Here is a 26,317-nt window from a genome sequence, read left to right as displayed (position 1 = left end):
CCATGACCCAGTTCTACCTTACAAACCAGGCTAGACAGGAGTACACACATTGGTACAAACAAGAGTCTGGACACACGGAATCCAGGACAGATAAACCCCTCAGGAACAGTAGTGGGCGTAGCGATATCATGAGGGGAGGGAATGGTGGGAGGGAGAAGAGGGAGAAAGGGGGAACCCATCACAAGGTTGGATATACAGCCCCCAGGGGGACAAATAAAACAAATGTGGGTGAAGGGAGGCTATGGACAGTATAAGATATGAAATACCAACAACAATAATAATATATAATTGATCACAAAGCTTGTGGTATTGTTTTCTATGATCTTGCAAAATCTGCCTTTCGTCATGTAGTTCGGGTATATAACTTCTTGATTTTCACTAGATTTTTGAAGCAGTTTGGAGGTAGCAAGCTGCCCCCCTTTCCTCCTGTCTTATGCTTGCAGAATACATTTCGAGTTTCATGAGTCAGCCTGCTTTCTGCCTTTGCTGACACAGCGACAGGCAATCCCAGACCTTTGCTCCTGGCAACACCCGTGGTTAGCGGCTCCATATAGAACCCACCACAACACTGTCGACAAGTAGTTTATATCGCTGAACATAAAAATGATTATCTAAAGTGTAAACCCCCATCTTATTCACAATAAAAGTTAAAAGACAAAAAAAGCCCGATGCTCCACTTTGATGCATTAAGAAAGCCCTTTCCAAAGGATTGAGTTAAATTCTCTAAAAACCACATCTAGGGCTCAAGAGGTTCTTTTGGATATGCCCTGACTTTTCTTGTTCTTGCTGGTTTGCACACACGCTGTATTACCTTGCAAGGAGTTGAAATTTCTCAAGCGTCAGTTCCCCCATCTGTTGAAGGGGGATGACACCACTTACCCTGTTTCCCCGAAAATAAGACAGTGTCTTATATTAATTTTTGTTCCCAAAGATGCGCTAGGTCTTATTTTCAGGGGATGTCTTATTTTTCCACGAAGAAGAATATGGTACACATTTATTGTCTATTGTTTTATTAAAAGAGACCTCATACTTCCTGCCTGCTCTGGCTGCACTGAGGCCAACACTGAGCTGCACAGTGGCACCTACTGCTATGGTCCAGAGTCCAGAGTTACGGTAGCTTTGGGGGCCTTATTGTCAGGGAGGTCTTATTTTCAGGGGGATGCCTTATATTTCAGTGAGAGGCAAAACTGTAAGTAGGTCTTATTTTGGGGGGATGTCTTACTTTCGGGGAAACAGGGTACTTTAATGAGTTTTTAGGGCAATTAGACCTTAACATTTAAATTAAATACTGAGCTCAGAGTGTTTTATAAATTGTTATCTAGCCCACAGGTAGTCCATAGCCTCCAGCTTGAAGTTAGAATTTAAGGACTGAACTACTTATTCCCCAGACCTAAGTGTGCTTCATCACCTCAGGGTGAGGCAAGATCTTTTGCTTGCTATTCTTGGGCATCGAGGCCAGTCCAAACAAAGACTTCTTGGAAGAAAGTACACAATGTAATGCACACCAATATAAGTACACCAATATAATGTCACTCAGTTCCCTGGAACAGAAGTTGTTAATGTCCAAAATATACTCTTAATCCTCGGAACTATTCAGTGGCCTATGCTAGTCCTCCCTGAATGACAATCCCCCCAAATTTTTCAGCTACAAAAGTGTACCAAAACGTGTTCTGATGACAATGTGTAAAATGAGCTATTCACCCACTAACTAGTCTGGATGCTTATCAAAGAGCCGCCTAGAGAGGGCCAAGGAGCCCTGGTGGTGTAGTGGTCACGCACTGGACTGCAATCAGCAAGGTAAGCAGTTTGAAACCACCAGCGCCTCCTAGGGAGAAAAACAAGGCTTTCTACTCCCATAAAGAGTTACAGCCTCGGAAGCCCACAGGGGCAGCTGTACCTGCCCGATAGACTCACTGTGGTCGGCATCAACTTGATGATGGTGAGTTTGGAGTTTGGAGACATAGCAAGGCTGGACATGTATTTTACTCCCTTGTTTTTAACCCTTTTGAAACAAAGCAAAATAAGTAGATAAATGAATAAAAGTAGATAAATACTTAACACAGTACCCGGCACATATTAAGTGTCTAATAAATAGCAAACTAGAATAACAATAAAGATACACATGCCTGGAGCATTCCAAGCACACCTTGGAGATTGCTCCCATTCATTCTCTCAGCTGATGATTTCAGACTATTCCCAGACGATCCTGTTTCTCCAGGTTTCTCCAAATAGAGGAGCCCTGGTGGCATAATGGTTATACATTGACCTTACATAACTGCAAGTTCAGCAGTTTGAAACCGCCAGCTGCTCCACAATAGAAAGATGGGGCTTTCTACTCCCGTAAATATGAGGGAGTACTCACCCCCTGCCTGCCCCCCTGCCCCCACAAAAACACAACAACAGAAAAAAGCTCTGCTGGGCAGAGCTTTCCATAATATGCATTTCACCCCCCTAGGTGAGCATCAAGCAACTTGCTCTGAGTTAGTGCACCCAGCGGCATCACCAGGGAAGGTTCTCTCTGGTCACAGTGGATTTTTTCATAAAAGCATTTGTGCTGGAACTTTGTGTTTTGTGATGGCCAATTTAAGAGAACAGCGTGCGGCTGTGACATTTTTTTTCCTTCTCTGGAAAAATGCTACAAAAATTGTTGTGATGTTGAACACAGCTTACAAGGACAGCGCTATGGGAAAAACTCAAGTGTATGGAGTGGTTTTTTCGTGTCAAAAACAGAAATGTAGATTGATGACAAACCCCAACCTGGGCGTCTGTCACCTTCCAGAATGGATGAAAATGTCCACTTGTAGTGCACTTGGATTTCGTTCCACCAGGTCAGATGGTTAATCAAGCTTTCTATTTAGAGGTTCTGAAAAGATTGCATAGTGTCTGACAGAAAAAGGCCTGATTTGTGGGAGGCTGGGGACTGGTTTTGCCACCAGGACAATGCACCTGCTCACGCAGTCATCTCAGTGCACCGGTTTTTGGCAGAAAACATCATGCCTCTCTTGCACCCCCCCGCACCTGACTCACCTGCCCTTGCTCTGTGTGACTTTTTTTGGTTTCCAAGAATGCAGAGGGGCTTCAAAGAACAGCGATTTGATCACTTAGAAGCGATCAGAACAAACAAAAACCAAGGGAGGTGTTGTCAGCCATGCAAACAGATGAGTTTGAGAAATCTTTCCAAGAACAGGATCGCAGATTTGACAAATGCATTAAGTGTAATGGAGGACTTTGAAGGTGATAAGGTTGTTTTGTAAAAAAAAAATTTTAAGTACATAGCTTGGGGGGATTCCATGTTTTATTTTTGAGGGGGCACCCTGTCCCCACCCCATAGTTACAGTCTCAGGAACCCACAGGGCAGTTCTACCCTGTCCTATAGGGTCGCTATGAGTTATTACCATAGTAGTGAGTTTGTCCTTCCTATGTCACTCTATTATAGCGGTTCTCAACCTGTGGGTTGCGACCCCTTTGGGGGTCCAATGACCCTTTCACTGGGGTTCCCTAAGACCATATTTCTGATGGTCTTAGGAACAGAGACGCGGCTCCTCCGTCTCCAGGCGGGTCCGCCCACATGCAGATACGCCCACATACAGAGCACAACAAGAGGAACTGTATGAAAGGGCCATGGCATTAGGAAGGCTGAGAACCACTGCTCTAGCGCCTGGCAGAACACACAACTCTCACTCCAGAGGCGCAATTAACAGAGAACATCCAGCCCATGTGGCTGGAGGAGGGAGGGAGGCGGAGAACACTGCTGTTACCATGTGTCGTTGGGCCCATTCTGACTCACAGAGGCCCCATGTGCCAGAGAAGAACTCGCCAGGTCTGTGGAGACGCCTTCTTCTATCACCACGGTCTCCTGCTGGTGCCTGCAACGGACAGAGCCAAGCTAGAGGCCAGAGGGTAAAGGAGACCACTGGTGTGGGGCACGCAGGTCAGCCTCCAGGGGGCTAGAGCAGCTTAGAGAGGCGCTGGAGGGGCAAGCAGAGGGCAGCCAGCACACCCCAGCCCTAGGTCCCCTGGTCCTGGAGGTGGGTCATTTCCTATGCTGGCCCCTAGGAGTCCTTCAGTTCACTTGTTCACAAATCACACTGAGGATGCCTTTCTGTTTGGTGGAGGCTTTCTGCCGTTTCTAGGACCTCTTCAGAACGGCTAACGATATCTACTTCACTGAAGTCTTGGCCCTCCATCCCAAGCCCAAGGCAATCCAACCCAAGATGCTCAGTTTCAGGGCTTCTTCACCTTTAGCGACCTTCAGTTCATTTCTCGTTTGCCTTCAGCCCTATGACCACATCTAAGTAATTGTTAGTTAGCACCATGAGAAGTCCTCTCTCTGAAATTGCAAACTCAGATCCCTATAGAGTATTGAGAAGGATCCACTATTTTATGCTGTTAAAGCTAACAATTTAGCCCGGTGTAGTTTCATTGATACTCGTAGAAAACACAAGCCCCCTGGGTTGGGGACAGAGGACAATCTATTGCTCCCAGCAGTTCCATCCTGATGCTCAGTTCCCACAAGACCATTTGAAAGGGCTGGATGACACTGACAGATTTGGCGAGATGCATTAAAGGTGAGGAGCCCTGAGCTTCGAGCTCTTTGGGTCCCACTGGGGGCTTCCTCTTTTTCACCGAGCTTATAGGAAAGTCACATGCTAACGTATCAGGTACAGGAGGGGCCATTTCCCCTCCTCTGAGATCACCCGGGAAGGAGAATCCAACTCCATGTCCACCCAAAGGCGGATTCCTCTCAGGCCAAGTTCAGACCTGCCTCTTTGTTCTTGGCCAATTCTGACACCAACCTTCCTCTCAACAGTCTCTGCTTCTCAGCTGGTTTCAACAATTCATTGTGACCACACGCTTCACAATGGGCTTTCTGAGAGAAGTTAATGTGCGAGAACAGAAATAGCTTTTTGGTCAAGAAAGCCTTTTCTCAGCCATGCCTGTAGGCACGCCTCATTCTTTCTCCCTCTTTCCCACCTTCTCCCTCTCTACCTCTCTTCTCTTTCCCTCCATCCCTCACTTCCTCCAAAGGCATGCTGTACTGCCAAACCTCAGAACCAACTCTCTCAGCTAGCTCTCTCCAGTGGGAGGTTAGATTTCTCCAGTGGGAAATACCTCGGTTCCTGGCTTTGCATGGGAAAGAATTCACGCCGAAGCCTGGTTTGTGATCCAAGTGGACTTTTTTATAAAGGACAGAAAAAGTTTGAGGCTATGTAGTCACTGAGCACAGGCACCCTCGGGACACTACACACCCACGGGGGCGGGGTGGGGGGGTTGGGGAGGAGTGGAGGCCAGAGAGAGACCACAGCACAGCCAAGCAGGAGGCGCAGGAGTGGCTGGAAAAGAAGGCGGTGGTCTCCAGGCTCCAGCCTTTAGGGCCCTCCCTTGGGAGGCGTGGTCCACGGTACTGGTTGACCCCATTGGCTGAATTACGCTCACCTGGCCTAGTTTGAGCCAACCCAGGTGTACCGCCCCCCTGGCTCGGGCTTGAATTTGCGCATTGGCTTCCAACCTCCTGTAGGTCCCCCCAGGCATGGAGAGGAGCAACCCCCTATTCTGCTACCTAACAGATCAATACACTTGCCACCTCTGTAAGTGCTTGGGGACACCCACGCTGCAAGCAGCCCTCCTGTACAAGACACTCAGCGTTACTGGCGCCCTGGGCTGGGAAGCCTGCGGCTCTGTCTGTGCTCTGACTGGTGGTTCTGCTGCTGATGCTCCTCTGCTACTTCCCCGGCGATACTTTCTGTATCACGGAGGCTCAGTGTGCACGGATCTTGGGACCCAAAGGATGTGCTCCTCTCCTGGCTCTTCTTTGTTGATGGTAGTTGGAAGAGATTCTCCCTTCCTCCTCCGGGGGTGGTTCATGTCAAACCCACGAGGGTGACCACATGACCAATTTCCTCATTGAATGAACAAGCACTCAAAATGGAACCATCTAATATCAGTGTCTTCCCCCATCTTCTCTTACCATGGGAGTTGCCAAGACCCTGACTCAACTCTCTCTCCATGCCACTGAGTAGATGGTGACGGATGTCAACCCTGTAGGACAAGGCAGAACGACTCCTGTGAGTTCCTGACACTATATATGAAACTCTTTAAAAAGTCTGTCTTTTCGAGCCAGTCAGGGTGTAATAGAGCACTGATGAAACATACAACTTTCCCCTACTTCTTTACGGCTTCCTCTCCCCCACTATCATGATCCCAATTCTACTTTACAAATCCAGCTAGGCCAGAGGATGTATAGATAAGGGTACAGATAAGAGCTGGAAACACAGGGAATCCAGGACAGACAAACTCCTCAGGACCAATAATGAGAGTTGTGATACCAGGAGGGGAAGGGCAAGGTGGGGGGAGAAAGGGAGAACCGATCACAATGCTCTATTGTGATTGACCCCTTCCCTGGGGGATGGACATCAGAAAGTGGGTGAAGGGAGACATTAGTCAGTGTAAGATATGAAAAAATAATAAAAATTTATAAATTATCAAGGGTTTGGGAGGGAGGGAACGTGGGGAGGCAGGGGGAAAATGAGGAGCTGATACCAAGGGCTCAAGTAGAAAGAAAATGTTTTGAAAGTGACGATGGCAACAAATGTACAAATGTGCTTGACACAAGGGATGTTTGTATGGATTGTGATGAGCTCTATGAGCCCCCAATAAAATTATTATAAAAAAAAATAGTTTGTCTTTCTCCTACGGCGCGCTGGTGGTTTTGGACGGCTGATCTGCAGTTAGCATCTCAGTGTGTGACCACTACACACACGCACCAGAGCTCCTGGGCTACGACAGGTGAGTCCTACCAGATAAGCTGCTGCTCAATCACACTCCAGGTTTGACAACTACGACATAGTCTAAGTGAATTGATTTTTGTTTCTCAGTGAGTCATGCCCTGGGAGACACCACAAAGGTTACTCTCCCTGCCTAGAACCTTCCAGTGTGTTTCTTCTTTTGGGAACCTCCATCAGTGTCTCTACGTTGCCTTTCCTCCCAGCCTACCAGCTCTTGTCCACCAACTGGGTTATGCCCCTCACCAGGAAATTCCCACAGCTCCGTACGCTTTCTGACCTTGACACAGCTCATACTATCATTGCCTGTTTATTACCTTGCTCCCTCTGCTTCAACAACCGAGGGTCTCTGTGAGGTATCTGTCTACATTATAACCCCAGATTTAACATATCGCTTTGCTTTTTTCAATTCTTCCTTTGGACTTATAAAGTTATGCTGTCATATTCCAATGGATAGATATGTATCTTTTGGATCGATCTAATCTTGAAGATTTTGAATCTTCTATATTGAAGTGTATTTGTCTTCATTCTTTAAATGGTTAAACATGTTACTTGGCGGGATTCCCAGCAAGATGGCAGCCTGGGCAGCATGCTACACAGACCCTCCATGACAAAGGCAGCCAGACCAAGTGGAATCTACGCGAATGGCTAGTCGGCAGCCTTGGAGGCAGAGTTGTGATGCGTTGGGCTGCGATGGAAGCCATGAGCTGCTCTGTGAGGGAAAGACAGTCTTGCAAGCTCCCTGGGGCAGTTCTACTCTGTCTTTTAGGGTCGCTCTGAGTTGGCATTGACTCGATGGCAGTGAGTTTGGGTTTTGAGCTTCAGAGAACCTGATAGAGAAGCTGTTTGAATAGCAAGTAGGAGGAGCAACTGAATGAAAGTGGCGAGAGAGAAGACAGTGAATTGTCAGTTGGCCTGACACTGCACGGCCATCTTGACCTTTGGCGAGAAGCATTTGATGGAGACAGGAGCCCCACAGGACAAATCCACACTGGTGGCTGGCAGTGAGAAAGATGGGAGCCTCCCTTGTTCATCACCAACTCGAATTCCCCGACGGCCAGCCCTTGCCTTCACCACACAGCAGTCATTGACAAGTCCTGCTACACAACCAGCTCTGGGCTGAGGCGGGAGCCACACCGTGCTAGATGGGGCTCCTGGTGCACCCCGGGCACGTTTAGGGGCCTATGAACCCTGCCTCATCTGCAAGTGGAACATGCAGCTAGGATCCCGGCCATGCCGGTAGTCAAACTGTAACTCTGTTTATTATAGATTATCCACCCGTCCCGGCCAAGTTCCCACTTCTACGATACCCGCCTTTGTCTCTTGATTGTATCTCGACCAACTATGAGTTTATACGTTTTGGCTCCTGCTCTGACTACAGGAAAATGGATTTCTCATCACTATCCAGCGGAGCATCCATTTTCACTGTGAGCTTGGGTGTCTTCCTAGTCGGGACTGTCTCTGTCCTTCAATAAACTTCTGTAACTTTTACTATTAAAAAGAAAAAGTGAGACAATATCCCACCACCCTCCTTTCTAAAGAACATTCGGGTGGTGCTTCTGCAAGCACAGATCTGTCCGCGATCTATTCCTCATCGGAATCATAATTCAAATGCATTAGTTCTCCCTCACGCTTCCCTATTCACGGTCCGACTTCCACACGTATTAGCATGGCTTGGATCAGGGGCATCTTAGCTTTCAAAGCGACATCTTTGTGTTTTTAACACACCGTCAAGGTCCTCGCAGCCCATCTGCTCACTGCCAGCACCATCAGCTGCTCCCATGGGGCACCGATGGTGGCCCCAGGTAAAATGAACCCCCTGACTACTTCCACCATTTCTCCATTTCCCAGGCTGCTGCTTACTGGTACAGTTGTGGGAATTATTTGTTCCCTTTAAGTTGATGCGTCATCTATTGAAATATTTGAAATATTGAATCTTTCATCCGTCAAGAGCTTCGAATCGTCTTCACTTTCAGCAAGCAAGGTACCCAGTATTGCTCAACACGACTCAAAGGCATTCCTGTTCGTTTCTGCGCAGCTTCACGATCTGCAGATGGCGTGGCGCCTGACCGTCCTGCAGGTGCCCAGCTCGCCAGGCCGCGGTGCTCTGGGCCGGCCGGGGCTGGGCGTGGCCGCAGGGGGGCGCGCTAGGCTGCTGCGCGGCGCTCTAGCCTGCTGCGCGGCGCTCTAGGGCCCCGTCCTGCGCCCCGGAAGTGGTTCCGGCGGTGGGTGGGGCGGTCGGGCCATGGGGGACGGAGGTTGGGAAGATGGCGTGGCGAGGCTGGGCGCACGGAGGCCGGGGCTGCGGGCAGGCGTGGGCTCCGCTGGCGGGCGCCCGAGGCTGCTCGGAGCCCACCGCGGCCCTGGCCCCGCCGCGGCTGCTCGGACGCAGGTAATGGCCGCCGCCGTCGCCTCCTCGCCGCCGGGGCCCTGGGCTCCGGCCGCGCACCCCAAGCTGGGAGGCCGCCCTGGCCTCTTGGTTGGCTCCTGGCCTTACCCCGTTCTCCCCGGGGCTTCGCTGCCTACCCCGCCGGTCCCCCAGCCTCTCTTTTGTTTTCCCCTCCGTCGTCCGCGCGCTCGCGTCTCGGCTTGTCGCGCCGCCCGAGCCCCGGCTGACCCTGTCCCCTCGGGCGGGACGCGACGGGCAGGGCGCGCCGAGCCGCAGAGTCCTGCGGGGCTAACGCCGTCCCCGAGCGAAGCCGCCGGACCGCCGTGGCGTTGCCCGCCGGCTCACCCGGGCGTTCAGATTCCCCGCGTTCCCAGTCGGATTGCGCAGCCAGCCTGGCCTCGGCGTCCACTTTCGGGGAGTGAGAGGTGGACGTCGCTCGGCCCGATGCAGTGTTTCTGCCTTAGGAGAGGCTTCTTTCTTGACCCGGGATAGGTGATTTGGAAAGACTTCCCCAGTGGATGAAGAGTGTGCTGTCTTAGAACAAATTCTAAAGTACCCACCGAATGGGGGAGAGGGAAATCCATGAATCGCCCACGAATCTGGTGTGTATTGGTTCGACATTTGTTCCTGATCTTGTGTGCACGCTGATCGACCCTTCCGTTTCCAGCGAGGATTAGAAGCTTGGCCTCGGTCACCAGGAGCGCTGCATCCTTACCTGCTGCCCAGACTCCGGTGGCCCGATGTAGGCCTCCGGTGGAGTGATTATGGAATATATGGTTTTCATTTCCAACCACATCAGCATCACCAGAGAGGAGGAATAAGCTGTAACTCTTTAGCAAGTATTCCCGTGCATCTAACCAGTCAGTTTGTGGAAAGCGAACATGCATTGTATCTTTAAGGATACACTGTAACTTGGGGCTGCAGGTATCCTTCTTCAAACCCTTTCACAGGTAGAGGTTGAGCTGTCTGTGGGTTAATTGACTCCCCTGGGTGTCACCTTAGAGGTGGGATAGATCACAATCCTTTTGGTTCCTTAGTACTCCCAAATTGAGTGGTGTGAGGAAGGGGGCAAAGCTGAATGTTTATGAGGAAGCAGCAGATGTGTTAGGTAGATAGAATTTGTAAAACACAGTTGTAGTATTTGAATAATGAAGCGCCACCAGTAAAAGTTGGGTGCAAGACCACTTGAGAAGAACACTGGCCGTTGGGCAGTGGTTGGAGGAAGTACATGCTCTGGACCTTCCTGCAGAGGGCAAGCAGACCAAATAACGTCTCAAAAGAAGCTGACTCACTTGCCGATGACATCTTGGAGAGAGTGATTTGAATAAGAGGGATGTTGCGTAGAAGAGAGGGCTGGTGTGCCCCGAGGAAGTGGCACACAGAGCTGATGGGTCTACAACAACTGGCACTGTGGAGCGGGTTCTGAGCCTGTGTGTTACAGCGGAAAGCTTTGAGGAGTTTCTCATGAGTGTCCTCTTCCTGCAGGAAGTCGAGCCTGCCGTGGATCTGTCAGCTGGCTTTGAACCGGCAGCCTTTAGGTTAGCAGCCAGGTGCCGGCCACTTGTGCCATTTTACCCGCTTCTCCTTTTATAGTGAAAGTTTGAAAATGGTTAAACAGGAGGTGGGCATGCTTTAGACTAGCTAAGCTGGAAGTAGAGCGTTGGCCACCTTGCTTCTGAAGATGCGCGCCTACAGTTCATAGGAAGCATGTCTGTTTTGACTTCTTATAGCTCTGTTATTAGTATGCAGAAGTATGACATCAGAAAAACAGATCTGACCTAGTTCGTACGAGTCTGATGTAATAGGTCTGAAATAGGACCAGGCGTTGGCATTTTTCACAAGTACTGTAAATGGCAGCCCTGATGGTGCAATGCTTACACCTGGGCTGCCTAACCACAAGGTCAGCAGTGTGAAACTACCAGTGTTCCGCTCCACCCCACGCGACAGACAAATCTTCCTCCTCTCCAGTCCAGTAAAGAGTGACACTCCTGGAAACCCACCAGGGCTGTTGAACATTGTCCGGCAGGGAGAGAGGAAATGGGGCGAAGGCGCCCTGGGGGCATAGTTGGGGTGCTAACCACAAGGTCGCAGTTCGAACCCACTAGCTGCTCTGAGGGAGAAGAGGCTTTCTGCTCCTGTAAGGATTTCGAGCTGCGAACCCTGATGGGTGGTGATTTCTCACTGCTGACCTGCGGTGAGCAGCCCACCCCGGAGCCGCTATGTCCCCCGTGCTCCAGAGGGTCATACGGAGGACTGCAGACGGTGACCGCCAGCTGAGAATGTGGCCCTCTGAGCGGTTCCCAAAACCTAAAGTAATCATTGTCTGGCCTTCTACAGTGGCATGAGACAAGGCTGACTAGGTTGCTAAACATTTTTGCTATTACCAAATTTTTGGCAGCACTTCTAAAAAACATGGTTTAAGATTGAACATGGAAATATGCATAATTTGTCAGGTGGCTAGACCATCCAAGGGAACACTAGCAATTTTCAGTTTACATTTTTTAGATTGGGATGTCCATCTTACTGTGGCTTGAGGTGAAGTACTTGAAAGCTAAGTAAACACAGTATATTTTCCTTGTTTAACTCTATCCATTAATTCCAGATGAATTTTAAGAGATTAATTTTGATGTGCAAACTTTTACATAGTTTATGTAGATTCTTCCCTCTCCACAAATGCACCTGTCTCATTTATCAGTGGCTGAAAGACATATGGGGCTGTCTGCTCCTGTAAAGATTTACCGTCTTGGAAATTCTAAGACGCAGTTATCCTCTGCCCTGGAGGGTCTCTATGAGACCAAGTCCACTCGGAGACAGTGGGTGTGATTTGGTTTGTGTGCATGTTGTTTACTGGGCACTCCCCTCCTGTCGGAGATTGGAAATTGAGGAGGCTTTGGCTCTGTGGGAGGTCCTGTGCCGCTGGAAGATGGACAGATAACCCGCCATACCTACTCCAGCATGGCAGTAAGTGAAGTTTTCCACGACCGATCAGTAAGTTTTATTTACTAGTCCGACACTGCACGGTTAAGTTGAAACCCAGCAGAGAAAGTTATCTGCTCCGCTACCACAGACAAATCTGGAGGTTGAATAGAACCGGACCTGGCTGGCTAACTGGACAACATGTCTATCCTCAAATCCCTTGTTGCCAGGGCATGGTTGCATTGTGCAAGTTGGTTTAGGCCCATGAAGAGTCTAGCTAGAATGACGGGAGATCCATTTACTCTGAGGAAGTGGGAAGAGAGCAAGGAAGCTAGGACTCAGCTAGTAAGTAAATGCTAGAGTCAGCGCTAGTGGCAGTTTTTAACTTGAATTTTCGCACAGGATTGTTGTGATGTGCCATCAAGTCCTTAGCAACCCTGTGTACAACAGAATGACACCCTGTCTGGTCCTGTGCCATCCTTGGAATTGTTCCTATGAGCCCAGCCCATTGGAGGAGCCACGTGGAGACCCCTGCCAGCACTTAGATGCTTCTACTGCCACTGGATCCACAAGACTTGGCACCCACTGGCCTGTGATCTTCCTGCATTTGGCATCATGGCATGTTTTTTGTGAGTCTGAAGAGGACTTTATAGATTGGTGTCAGACATATGGGCTAATATTGGACTTGATCTGGGCTGTTTACTCAATATTCAACTGCTCTTGTATTTAAAGCTCTTAAACACATGAGTGTTTATGAATTTGTTTCTCGGGTCTACCTGGACTGACACACACGGATTGGTTTCGCTTGTGTTTCATAGGACTGTGGTCCTGCCTTGTGCACTTGAGTGTTTGACAATTCAGCCAGGTCTGCGGGTTCATCTGGGATGTGTGGTCGGTAGTTGCTTGGTGCGTGTGTGGATGTAAATGTGAGTGAGTAGTACTCACTGTATCCTTTCTCCTGTTGATGGACACGTATGTTCTCCGACAACAGATGTTTTCAGCAGTGCCCACCGTGCACTTGTTGGTCTTCCCTCATCAGTGCTCCCATTTGGTGCCCCTGACTTCGTTTCTCTGTGACTGTTACCACCTTTCAGTTTCCTGAACTGTGTCGTTCTTGACCCTCTTCCTTTTTCTGACATAACTGCTCCGAACAAACGAACAAACAGACTCACTGCCGTGAAGTCACTTCTGACTCGTGCGACCTGCAGGACAAAGTGGAACGTCCCCTGTGGGCTTCTGAGACTGCCTCTACAGGAGGAGAAAGCCCCGTCTTTCTCCCGCGGAGGGGCTGCTGGTTTCCAATGGCTGATTTTGCAGTTGACTCAACATAGAACCGCTAAGCCACCAGGGCTCTCCAACATGACTTCTCAGCTCCAAAGCTCACTGCCGACTCGACTCGGAGGATCAGCTCTGCTAGCTCCCTTCTGATTAGGGGCTGGCTTGGTGGGAGAGCGAGCGAGCAGTGAATACCGTCTGAATAGTCCCTCAAGACCAATAATGATGGAGATACAAGGAGGGGAGGGGGAAGGTGGGGGGACAAAGGGGCAACCGATCACAATAATCTATATATAACCCCTTCCTAGGGGAATGGACAGCAGAAAAGTGGGTGAAAGGAGACATCGTTAAGTGTAAGACATGAAAAAAAGAATTTATAAATTATCAAGGGTTCATGAGTGGGGTAGGGAGGGAGGGAGGGAAAAATGAGCTGATACCAAGGACTCAAGTAGAAAGAAAATGTTTTGAAAATGATGACAAAATATGTACAAATGTGCTTGACACGATGTATGTGTGGATTGTGATAAGAATGGTAACAGCCCCAGTAAAATGATTTAAAAATTACACTAACAATTAGTACAAGGAAGGAGAATGTGTGCTAAAATTGACTATGGTAATGATTGAACAACTCGATGTGATTGAACAAAATTGTATGGTATGTGGATGAAGTGCAATGAAACTTTAAAAATAATTTTAAAAAAGAAAAAACCACAACCCAAGGAATTTTTTAAAAGGCTCATCTATTGGAAACACAGGCAATAATTGAGAGAGATATACCGAGTAAACACAGGGCACTTGGTACACAGGGGAGACCGACCCCGACTTGGGGAGCTAGGAAAGCATTCCGGGAGGAGGAGGCAGGGAAATGAAGGGCTCAGAAGAGTGGACCCAGCCAATGGGGAGCATGTAGCAGAATTTAAAATGCCGTTCTCACGGGGGAGGGCGAGCTGACCACAGGAGCTGCACATGAAGAAGTGTAGCTGAAGGCTTTGGGGCTGGGGACTGTGGTAGGGATCGCTCCACTGAGAGAGGAGGTCGTGGGTCGGACTGAAGGGACTTCTTTGTGCTAAGTTGTTGGGGTTGAAAAATGATTGTGTCATTCGTTTAAAGCAGGGGCATTCATGCTATATTTGCGCTTAATGAAATGTGAAAGAGAATTCGAGTGGAACAAGATTGGGCGCCAGGAGGAGGTTTGTTAGGAAATGGTCGCGGGTTCCTGGCCAGAGGGGCTGTGGCCTGAGCTAAGGAGTTGTATTGGTGCTAAAGAGATGTGGGCAGCTTTGAGTGATTCTGAACTAATGGAATGTTAGGACTTGGCGTTTCATGGTGGGGCAAGAGCGCTTGGATAGTGAGTGGTGGTTCCGTTCCTTTAGTGATGAGGCCCACAAAGGGGCTCATTTGGAGGCGGGAGAGAAACTCCAGTTGTGACAGAGTTTGAGGGTAACATGCTCTCAGGACGGTGAAGGCAAGACAAGAAGCCCGAGTGGAGCCCGTTAGACTCGTGGACTCGATACCCTTGGCATAGTGCATCACAGTGGGAGGAGACCTGGTGGCTTGGTGGCTGTGCGTTGGGCTGATGACTACCAGGTCAGCAGTTCAAAACCAGCTGATCCACCGGCAAAAAAAGACGGAGTTCTGTTCTCTACTAGGCAGCCTTCCACTCCGATGGCCTCGGAAACTCGCAGGGACAGTTCTGCCCCGTCCTGTAGGGCGGCTACGAGTTGGCATGGTTCGGCCGGGAGTTTGGATTGGGTGTTTTGGCATCATGGCATCTGACTTTGTGGGAGTAATGGCATCATCTAGTGACTACACTTTAGATCTTTGAAACAAAGATACACTTGGACAGGGCAGGGGACCGCTGCACTGTAGGGACCTCGGAGAGTAGCAAACGGTTAACATGTTCAGCTGCTGACTGGTTGGTTGGAAGTCCAAGTTTCATCCAGAGGTGCCTTGGAAGAAAGGTTTGGTGGTCTACTTCAGAAGAAGTAGCTATTGAAAACCATAGGGAGCACGGTTCTACTCTGACAGACATGGGGTAGCCATTAGTCAGAGTTGATACCATGCTTAACTGGATCCAACCCTGGGGACTACCTTTAAGAGGGAGATCAGGGAGTGGTCCACAGGAGGCACTGGAGAAATGTGGCCAGCAAGGTGGGGAGAAACTTGGAGGTTATTGTGGGAGCTGATAGTGGAGAGGGGGAAGAAGCTTTGAGCATGTTTCAGTGCACTTGAGAAGAACCGGGAGCCAGATTAAAGATTCAGGAAAAGAAATAGGAATAGTTAAGTCCTTATGGAGAAGGATGGCATCTGCCCTACTCCCCACCCCATGGTTTTGTTTGTTTGTTAGATTTTGTGAATTGGATTCAGGTGAGAGTGATTGGCATTAGCAAGCCTGGGAATCCTCTGTGGTTTAACAGTGAACAGAACAAAAGAAAACAATGCAGAAGAGCGAGTGTTAATAACACCAGAATCTGAGCAAGTTCCTATTTGCCAGCCTCCATTTCCTTTCTCCAGTAGAAGGCCGGGTCCTTTCAAAGGGAGAAGAATCAGAGGAGAGAGAGAGTTGAAGGCTTAAGAGTAATAAAGATTCAAAGTAGCTTTCAAAGAAATGTAACAGTTTCTTTTTTGTAGTTAGTTCAAGGATCCTTTGTTGCCTTTAGGAGTGTTTTCCTGTTGGAGCACCACACCCTGGCCCCAAACTCCACCTTCAGCATTCCCTGGGGACCTTGCAGCTCCATTCCCTTGCTGTTCCGCTGCACTCCCCCAGGGCGGGCGCAATTCCCACACTGTGTCTCTGGTGCTGTCTCCCGCAGGGCCATGGGTCAGTGGGGGACAGTCATGTCTCATCGTGGGGCTGGCCATGTGGGCCTCTCTGTGGACTGGCTGTTCTAATTGGGGTCATCATCCTTAGGGCCTGGTGGGCCAGGCTGTGCTCCACTCTCTCCTACTCCGCCTTCATCTGCTCCCATGTGCTCCGAACTGCAGATTCAATGCTGTCCTTTGAAATAAATTCTTCTGGGGGGAGGGGCAGGCATCCACTTAGTATTTGGTGCTGGGGCCAGCCTCCCAGACCTCTCCACTGGTTCCCTACTCCATGCCAGAATGTTGCATTCACACCTTGGGGCACTGGATTGAAATCTGGTCCCTCTTTCCCTGAGTGGGCTCATGTTGTACTTGTCCTTTTGTGCCTGACTTACTTCACTTAGCATGATTTTCTCCAGTTCTTCCCATGCCGCTATGTGCTTCATACGTTCACCACTGCTTTTCAGCGATGCGTAGTGCTCCATTGTATGTATGTACCACAGTATTTTAATCCAATCCTCAGTTGATGGAAAATTGGGTTGCTTCCAACTCCTTGCAATTGTGAACTGTGTCGCAATGAACATTGGAGCACAGATGTCTGGCCTTGGTTTGTTTCTTGCTTCTTCTGGGTATATGCCCAGTAGGGGGATTGCTGGGTCATATGATAACTCGATAACCACCTGTTTTAGATATTGCCAGATAGATTTCCATAGTGGTCATACATACATACAAGTCCACCAGCAGTGGACGAGAGTTCCTGTCTCCCTTCAGCTCCTCCAACACTTGTTGCTTTCTGATTTTTTTAATTGGGCTACATTTGAGGGTGTTAGGTGGTACCTCATTGTTGTTTTAATTTGCATTTCTCTTATGGCTAAAGATCGGGAACATTTTCTCATATATTTGTTGGCCATTTGGATTTCTGCCCCCGTGAAACTTCTGTTCTAGTCCTTTGCTCAACTCTCAAGTTGGCAATTAGTTTTTTGAAGCAAGCAGAGTATTGTAGATTTTAGTAATAAGGCCTTTGTCTGATGTGTCGTTGGTGAAAGGACAGAGCCCTGACACACACCTTTCCCGATTTTAACATGCAGCATCTCCTTGTTCTGTCCAAATGCCTGTGGTGTGGTCAGTGTATAAAAGCTCATCGTGAACACCATGAACTGCTCTGGAATTGCCATTCTTTGCAATGGTATGCGTAGTGTAAGCTGAGAAGGCAGTTGAGAGAAGACTTAATTCAGTCAGGAGGCTAAGTGGGTTTCAAGCAGCAAAGTTCATTTCTCACCGGGGTGCAGACAGAGTGAGGGGGAACAGGGTGTGTACAGACATGAGGAACGGCCTTGGCCCCTCCTGGGTGGACAGTGCAGGCCGAGCTCCAGATGGCCATCATCGGCCATCATGGCCGTCTCCTCCTCTGGTTCCATCATGGTCACCATCGCCCTGGGTTCGCTGGGTCTTGATAAAGGCATGTTCTTTCCAGTTGGTGCAGGACTTTTCACAGGGGCGCAGGCAAACATGGGGGACAGTCTGACACATACCGTATATACTCAGGTAAAAGCCGACCCGAAATTTTCACAATAAAGTTTTGAAAAGTTTAGTTTGCAAGTTTCGGGTTGGCTTAGACTCGATCATATGTGGTAGTTCATTGTGATCCACCCAGTTGAATGCCTTAGCGTAGTCAATAGCCCACAAGTAAGCAGCTTCCTGGTTTCCTCATGCCGTGTCCCCTTCTGAATCTGGCTCGGATTCCTTGCAGTTCTCTGCCACTGTACTGTTGCAACTGCTTTGTTTTTTCGTATTCAGCGAAATTTTACTTGCTTGTGATCGCAATGATATTTTTAATAATGTCCGTATTCTGATGGGTCACCTTTCTTTTGAACGGGGGCACCTTTGGATCTCTAGGTAGCTAGCTGTCTTCCAGATGCCTTGGCATAGATGAAAGAGTGCTTCCAGGGCTACATGGACTTGCTGATAAAGTTCACTGGGTATTCTGTCAGTTCCTGGAGCCATGTTTTCGCGTAATGCTGTCAGTGCAGCTTGGACTTCTTTCTTCAGTATCACTGCCTGTTGATCCTAGGCTGCCCCTTGAAATGGTGGAACACTGACCAGTTCTTTTTTTTGCACTGAGATCGTTAAGGTTTATTTATAAAAATAATTTTATTGGGGGCTCATACAACTCTTATCACAATCCATACATACATCTATTGTATAAAGCACATTTGTACATTTGTTACCCTCATCATTCTCAAAACATTTGCTCTCCACTTAAGCCCCTGGCATCAGCTTCTCATTTACCCCCTCCCCACACCTCCCCTCTTCCCCCTCCCTCATGAACACTTGATAATTTATAAATTATTATTTTGTCATATCTTACACTGTCTGACGTCTCCCTTCACCCACTTTTCTGTTGTCCATCTCCCACGGATGAGGTTATATGTAGCTCCCTGTAATTGGTTCCCCCTTTCCACCCCACCCTCCCGGTATCACCACTCTCACCTCTGGTCCTGAAGGGATCATTTGTCCTGGATTCCCTGTGTTTCCAGTTCCTATCTGTACCAGTGTACATCCTCTGGTCTTGTCAGATTTGTAAGGTAGAATTGGGATCATGATAAGGAGAAGTGGTGAAGCATTTAGGAACTGGAAGCAAGTTGTATGTTTTATTGCTGCTACACTGCACCCTTCATGAATCATTCAGTACTTTACCCATAGAATCCATCAGTCTTGTAACTTGAAACTTAAAACCTCTCCCCCACCCCCGCCCATTTCTTTCAGCTTGAGAAATGCTGACTACGTTCATCATCTTTCACTTTCCAACTCCAGGTCTTTGCACATTTCATCATAACACTCCACTGCCTTTCCTGTTGTCGGGGATTTTATGTGGCCTTGACACACAGTGTTCCCGGATACCGCAGTCATAGTTCCAATAATGGACTGCCTCGGGCTCTCAAATGTGCAAGAACAGATGCGTCCGTTGAGGGCTCAAGTGCACCAGACCAAAGCCATGGTGTTTCCAAGCACCCCTATGCCTGTAAAAGCTTGACGGTACATAAGGAAGACCAGAGAAAATGAGATACCTGTGAATCATGATCCTGGCACACGGTTGTCTTTGTGAGCTGCCGTGTGAAATTTTCTGTTTAGCTCTTCTACTTCTTCACTTACCCAATTTATGTTTAGCTACTCCGTTCTCAAGAACAACTTTGAGTCTTCTAGCGTCCACTTTGGTTTTTCCCTTTGTTCCTTGTCTTTGAATGACCTTTTGCTTTCTTCAGAGGAGCCCTGCTGGCATAGTGATGGCGAGTTGGGCTGCTCACCACAAGGTCAGCATTTCTAAACCACCAGCCACTCAGAGGGGGAAGGACAGGGCTTTCTACTCCCACAAAGAATTAGTCTCAGAAACTCACAGGGGTAGTTCTACCCTGTCCTTTAGGGTGCTGTGAGTCAGCATCAACTCCAGGACAGTGAGTTTGATTTTTTGTTTCTTCGTAGATGGTGTCTTGATGTCATCCCACAGCTCGTCAGCTGTCACTCGTGCCCAGTGCCCCTGTGGTCTCTAAATCGAGGTGGAATATATTTGCAGTACGTGGCATGGGAGGCCATATCTGATGTACCCTGGCTTCCCTAGTGCCACAAGGCAGGGGTCAGACATGTCTCCATGGTCCATCCTTCTTTACCTGTTCCGACACCACCTGTGCCCCCCACACCCCTCTTCACCTACGCTGGGTCAGTCACGACGGCCACTCAGAACTCATGGACAAGACTCAAAATAAAGGGGGGTTGTTAGAGAAGGGACTGGCTCGACACTGGTCACAGCACCACCTCTCCTCAGCCTCGCATCCACGTGGTCTCTGGCTTTGGTCCTCGCAGGCCAGGAAGGCAGCTCGCCTGTCCCTCTGTCTCATAGATGAGGAGCAGGGCCCCAGAGCCCCCTTGCCACAGTCTGGTGCACCTGGTCCTGCAGCCTCAGCCACTGCAGACAGAGATCTTGGGTGTGCTCTTCCGGTGGTGCCGGGATTTCTCTCTGGCTCTGAGGGCCCTTCACACCGAGGATGGCTTTGATGGATGCAGTGTGCTTTATTTCTTGGAGGCCCATAACTCTAAAGAAAACAAGGGCTGATGTTGTAAACCACGCCCTCCAGTCAAGATACTCCAAAGGAAACAAGGGTATCACTTGGTTCAGACCTTCTACTAAGGTCAGACTTCAGCAACTCACTCTGACCCACTGCCATCGAGCCAGTTCTGATCAGAGTCACCCTCTAGGACAGCAGAACTACCTTTGGGTTGCCCAGACTGTAACCTTGCCTGTGGAGTGTCTGACAGTTTCAAACTGCTGACCTTGAGGTTAGCGGCCCAACATGTAGGCCACTACATCAGGACTCCGAAGACCACCCACCCTAATTCTGGAACAGAGAAGGCCCTCCAAAATGGGCTAATAGTCACAGGCATAGAATCCAGAATGATACTACATCATGTAAGGAACTTTCTTCATTTTGAATTTGCATATGAGCTATTGGTAGTCCACTCCACAGACAACCCATGGCCTTGCTTTGGCCAATGATATTGAGCTTCTCTGGCATCTCTTCCCACAGATGAAATCCATGTGATTCCTGTGTAGGCCATCTGGTGAGGTCCAGGTGTATAGCTGCCATTTTTGTATTTGAAAAATGTGTTTGGGGAAATCACTGATTTTGCAAAATTCATCATATGATCTCCAGGTTTGTTTCTGTCACCAAGACCATATTTTCCAATTGTTTGATCTTCTGTTTCCAATTTACACATTCTTTTTTTAATGTATAAATCTTTTTATCGGGGGTTCTTACAGCTTTTATAACAATACATACATCAGTTGTATCAAGTACCTTTGTACATTTGTTGCCATCATCATTTTCAAAACATTGTACATTTGTTGCCATCATCATTTTCAAAACATTTTCTTTCAACTTGAGCCCTTGGTATCAGTTTTTTTTTTATCCTCCTTCCTCCACCTTTGTGACCCCTTTATAAATTATAAATTATCCCTATAATGCCGAGCACAACGTTTTCGTAATATTTAATTGTAACATTTATTATAAATCCATGGATAAATGTGACAATTTGGTTACATTTAAAAAACATTCCAAATTTTATATATATTTGGTCATTTTATATATATTGATAACTATGAAAGTAAAGAGTAAAAACAAAATAAATTTTTTCATGAAATTAAAAATTTAGGCATTATAGGGTTATTATTATTTTCATCTCTCACACCATCCACCGTCTCCCTTCACCCACGTTTCTTTTGTTTGTCTCCCTGGGGGTGTTGTTATATGTCTATCATTGTGATCAGTGTACCCTTTCTCCCCAGTCTTCCCCCAACCATCATGGTATTGTTACTCCCATTACTGTTCCTGAGAGGTTTATCTATCCTGGATTCCATGAGAGCTCTTATCTGTACTAGTGTACATGCTCTGGTCTAGCCAGATTTGTGAGGTAAACTGGGGTCATGATAGTAGGGGGCGACCAGGCATGGGTGGGGAGGGAGAAGCATTAAAGAACCTGGGGAATGATGTGTGTTTCATCAGTGCTATACTGCATCCTGATTGACTTGTCCCTTCCTTGCCACCCTTCTGTGAGGGGCTGTCCAATTGTCTACAGATGGGCTTTGTGTTTCCACTCTGACCCACCTTGTTTACATCTATATAATTGCTTGTTTTAGGTCTTCTGATGCCTCATATCTGATCCCATGACACCTTGTGATCACACAGACTGGTGTGCTTCTTCCATGTGGGTTTTATTGCTTCCCTGCTAGCTGGCTGCTTGTTTGCCTTCAAGCCTTTAAGACCCCAGATGCTATGTCTTTTAATAGCTGGACACCATCAGCTTTCTTCACATTTGCTTATGCACCCACTTTATCTTCAGTGATCTTGTTGGGAAGGTGAGCATCACAGAATGCCGCCAACCCGCACACTCTAATTGCCAGTAATTATCAATGCATCTTGATTGCATGTTTGATCAGTTTCAGACAAGAAGTTGATAGGTTTCTTAAAGAGTGGTTGGTATTGAAATGTGACTAATAGTTGTATTGATGGGATCTCCTTGTAGGCATGTAGATATTATCCTATCACAGGCAGCATTTTGCTTCAGGATACATCTTGAAATGTTCTTTGTGATGATGAATGCGAAGCCATGTCTGTTGAATTTGTCGTTTTTGACATAGCAAATTGGATGATTATCTGACTCAAAATGACCAAGACCAGTCCATTTTAGCTCTCTGACACCAATGATAGTGATCTTTTTGCATCCTGTTTCGTTATTGATAAATGCTAATTTGCTGGATTCATACTTCATACATTTCACGTTTCATTTACTAATAGACGCTTGGAGTTGTTTCTTCTTATTTTGTGTCATGCTCCATCAACAAAGGAAGGTCCTGACATTTTTACTCCTTCCATGTCATTAGGTCGACTCTGCCTTGTTGGCTTAGCGGTTACGTGTTGGGCTGGTTAGTTTGAGACTCCTAGCTGCGTGGAGGGGGAAAGCTGAGGGTTTCTGCTCCCATGAAGAGTTGCGGTCTTGGAAACCCGCAGGGGCGGTCCTGTCCTGCTCGATAGGTCTGCATGAGTCAGGATTGCCTCAGTGGCAGTGATTCCCTCCCCCAAAGAGTCTGTGGCTAGCTCTTTGGGAAGTGCTTAGGTTTGAGTGCCTTCCGATCTGTCTCAGGGTCTTCCAGTGCTAAGCCTGACAAAGTTCTCTGCTCTGCAGAAGGCTTCCGATGGCGCGTCCCTCAGAAGTGGAGAAGCGGATCGCCCCATCCTTTTCCTAGTCTGGAAGCTCTGCTGCTGCAAGCTGTCCACCGTGGATGACCTGCTGGCATTTGAAAGACTGGTGGCACGCATCGCTTCCAGCATCACAGCAACACGCAACACAGGCAGACAAGTGGATAAGGCTTGCCTTTTTTAAAAAAAAATCATTTTATTAGGGGCTCATGCAACTCTTACCACAATCCATACATACATCAATTGTGTAAAGCACATTGTACATTCATTGCCCTCATCCTTCTCAAGGCTTGCCTCTAATGTTTGTTTTCTTCTGGAAATTGACCCCCAAACTCCAAATAAACTCTCTGCTGATTAAAACTGACCACTAGGGTTCTGCAGTTTATGACAGGCCTCCTTCCTGCCTCTCTCTGCGTGCACAGTGGATACAGATGACTTTGGTGATGAACGTTCTCCCCTCCTTTTCACAAAGGCTCAGTCAAGATGGTTTGGTCTTGACTCCCACCCGGGACCAAGGGTCCTGGCTCTCCTGGGGCTGCCCAGGGAGAAGAAATGGAGCTGGGGGGTGCAGACTAAGTGGGGGGCTCTGTGGTTGATGCTTGTGGGGCACAGCTCTGTTTCTAATCCGTTTTTTTCTCTTTCCTCCCCTTCATAGGTTTAATCTTTTTATTCAGCAAAAATGTGGATTCAGGAAACCACCCAGGAAGGCTGAGCCTCAAAGAGCAGACGCAGGGCTGAGTGGTAAAGCGCACAGGAGAAGTTCCTTGATTCCTCCTGTTGAAGAAACGGTCTTTTATCCTTCTCCCTCGCCTATAAGGACGCTGATAAAGCCTTTCGTGTTCACTGTTGGGGTAAGAGCTCACTCCCTGCAAGTTCCCCACCCTGCCACGGGTACAGTGTTCAGGGGTCATTTGTCCTTAAAGGACTGCCATAAAAGGCCCCAGACACCAGGGTCATGAACTCTGATTAGGTAAGATCTCTCTCTCCGGGCTAGAGTCACACCTCGGTCCTTGGCTCCGCACAAGAAAGAATTCACGCCGAAGCCTGGCTCGTGATCCAAGTGAATTTAATGAGAGTTAAAAGAAGCTTCAGGTTTTACGCGGCACCATAGGATTCCTTTCGACCATGCGGCCTGGCAGAGACTGCTCAGGGTCACGCAAAGATCTCTCTCCCAAGTTCTCCTCCCAAAAAGACTGTCTCAAGTTCTTTCTCAAGTTCTCTTCCCAGTTCCTTTCGTTTCTCTCCCCCTCTCCCTCTGGCTCCTGCCTTTTCAAGGACTCCCGGGGGAAGCGTGGTGGACGACCCCAATCGACCCCATTGGCTAGTTTGAATTCACCTGGTCCAGGTGGGCCGATCCAGGATTAGTGCCCACCCCTGCCCACCGGCGGGAAAACCCAGGCCTTTGTTCTATGCTGGCTCTCCTGGGCATGCGTCAATGGACATCCCATCCCTGCCTATCTGCCTAACAATTACATTTGCAATTAGAACCCCGCTCTAGAGCAGGAACGTAGGAGCCCTGTATTAGGTGCGGAATTCAAAGTAACCCTAAGTTAGCATTTTGACTTTTATGAGAAAATCCCCAGCTTTGGACTGGCCCAGCGGGTGTTGGACACTGACCCCTTAGGAAGTGGTTGATGTCCTCCCCACTACCAGGTGTCGTTAAAACACGTGTCGTGTATGCATCCAACACTGGGCTAAGTGCTTTCTCCTGTTGGCTTTGAAAAATCACAAAAGCGAACCATGCCCTTGGAAATGTGTATAGATAGCTCTCTGCTTTCCCTCTTTAAGTATATTTTTAATGTACCTGATTTTGTTTAGTTTACAGGCTGTGCATTTGGATCAGCTGCTATCTGGCAATATGAATCACTGAAATCTAGAGTCCAGAGCTATTTTGATGGTTTAAAAGCTGACTGGTTGGATAGCATCAGACCCCAGAAGGAAGGAGAATTCAGAAAGGAGGTAAGATTAACATGGCTTTCTCCTTGGATCGCAGTTCTTGAAGTCGGTTCTTTTGGAAGCGTTTTCAGCAATAGCAGCATTAGACACTGATGCACCAGTAAGTAGAGTAGAGGGGAAGCCAGGCACTTCACATTGCTCTCTAGCATCATCCGGTCCCAGGAAGTGTTTATAAATGTTTTGGTAGTGGTGTACTTGACAGTGATACTGACCAGAAATCACCAGGGTGAGTTAGTAAGTGGCTCTCTTCTGGGGCCCACACCTCGCCCTGGTGACACTGTCGGTCGACAGTTCAGACAAGCAGTCCCGTCCCCCAGGGGGGGCGAGAGGAGGCTGTCTGTTGATAGAGCCTCCTATAGGCTATCTGTTGGCATCTTATCCCGTAGGGATTCACAGCCTCAGAAGCCCTACCCACAGGGTCGCCATGAGTCAAAGGGACTGGATGGCAGTGGGTATTCCAGCCCTGCTGCCTCCTAAGGGGCCGTTGTTTTACTTACATCTTCTTGCTGGGTTATTTTAGACTCTTGAACCCCACAGGACACTCTCAAACAGCGTCATGTGGAGGGGCAGGGTTATGATGTGGACTTTAAAGAGCTGCTCGGTGGCACGATGCTTGCGTATCCAAAGACTACAGGTTGAGTGTTTCTAGCTGTGCCCTGAGAATGAGCATGCAAGAAGGCCGTACAAAGAGACAACAGTTCGCTGACCTGCAGTGCCTTAGGAGCCTGACGGTATTCTGATGTACACATCCAGCTGCTAATTCGACACCTCCTGCCACTCCATAGGGGAACCGATCACGGAAGGGTTACAGTCTCAGAGACCCACAGGGGCAGTTTTAGCCTGTCCTACAGGGTCACTGTGAGTCAGAATTACCTTGATGGCACTGAGTAGCTGCTCCACCTGTCCATCCTGCCTGCCTTCCCCTGAGCCCTGGGACCGTCTGTTCTCGGTGGCTTTGCCTTTTCCAGAATGTCTTCATCATGGGGCTTTTTCCACGTAGCACGCCACATTTCAGGTTCTTGCCGGCTTCTCCGTGCTTGCTAGCGCCTTTCTTTTTGTTGCTGAGTCACGCTGCAGGGAACGAGGCGTCACATGTCCTCCCCTGGCTTTCTGCCCGCACACCACCCCTCCAGTTCACCCCTTAGAGCCATGACAGAAGTGGAGAGGGCTGATTTTCATCACTTTTCCCTTCCTAGCAACGCACTGTTGGCGGGGGAGCTTGAGGAGGAAGCCTTGCCTTTTGTTGCTAATGTTAGGCCGGCGTTCCGGGTAGCGAAGAAAGGCTCCTCTTCCCCGTTCCCTCAGAGACACCTGGAAGAAGCTTGAGCCGTTTCAGAGCAGGAGCGGCTCGGGGCCAGAAGAACCACGGAGGTCCCTGTGCTGGGAGAACGACCGGCGTGAGCAGGACTTCTTTCAGGATAGTGGGCCTGAACCGTCAGCCTGGGCCC

General features: G+C 48.5%; 1 protein-coding gene across 1 annotated transcript in view; it reads left to right on the top strand.

Annotated features, from left to right (window-relative positions):
* Window positions 1–9,021: 9,021 nt before the first annotated feature.
* Window positions 9,022–26,317, top strand: part of PARL (presenilin associated rhomboid like) — a 45,440-nt gene continuing 28,144 nt past the window's right edge. The window contains exons 1-3 of the mRNA XM_075556117.1: window positions 9,022–9,174; window positions 23,569–23,764; window positions 24,732–24,872. Coding sequence (XP_075412232.1) covers window positions 9,050–9,174; window positions 23,569–23,764; window positions 24,732–24,872 — 462 coding nt within the window. The 5' untranslated portion in view covers window positions 9,022–9,049. The remainder of the gene's footprint in view (window positions 9,175–23,568; window positions 23,765–24,731; window positions 24,873–26,317) is intronic.

This window comes from Tenrec ecaudatus, chromosome 8 (assembly GCF_050624435.1).
Source record: "Tenrec ecaudatus isolate mTenEca1 chromosome 8, mTenEca1.hap1, whole genome shotgun sequence".
Taxonomy (NCBI): Eukaryota; Metazoa; Chordata; class Mammalia; order Afrosoricida; family Tenrecidae; genus Tenrec; species Tenrec ecaudatus.
This window is presented reverse-complemented; position numbering and strand designations above follow the sequence as displayed.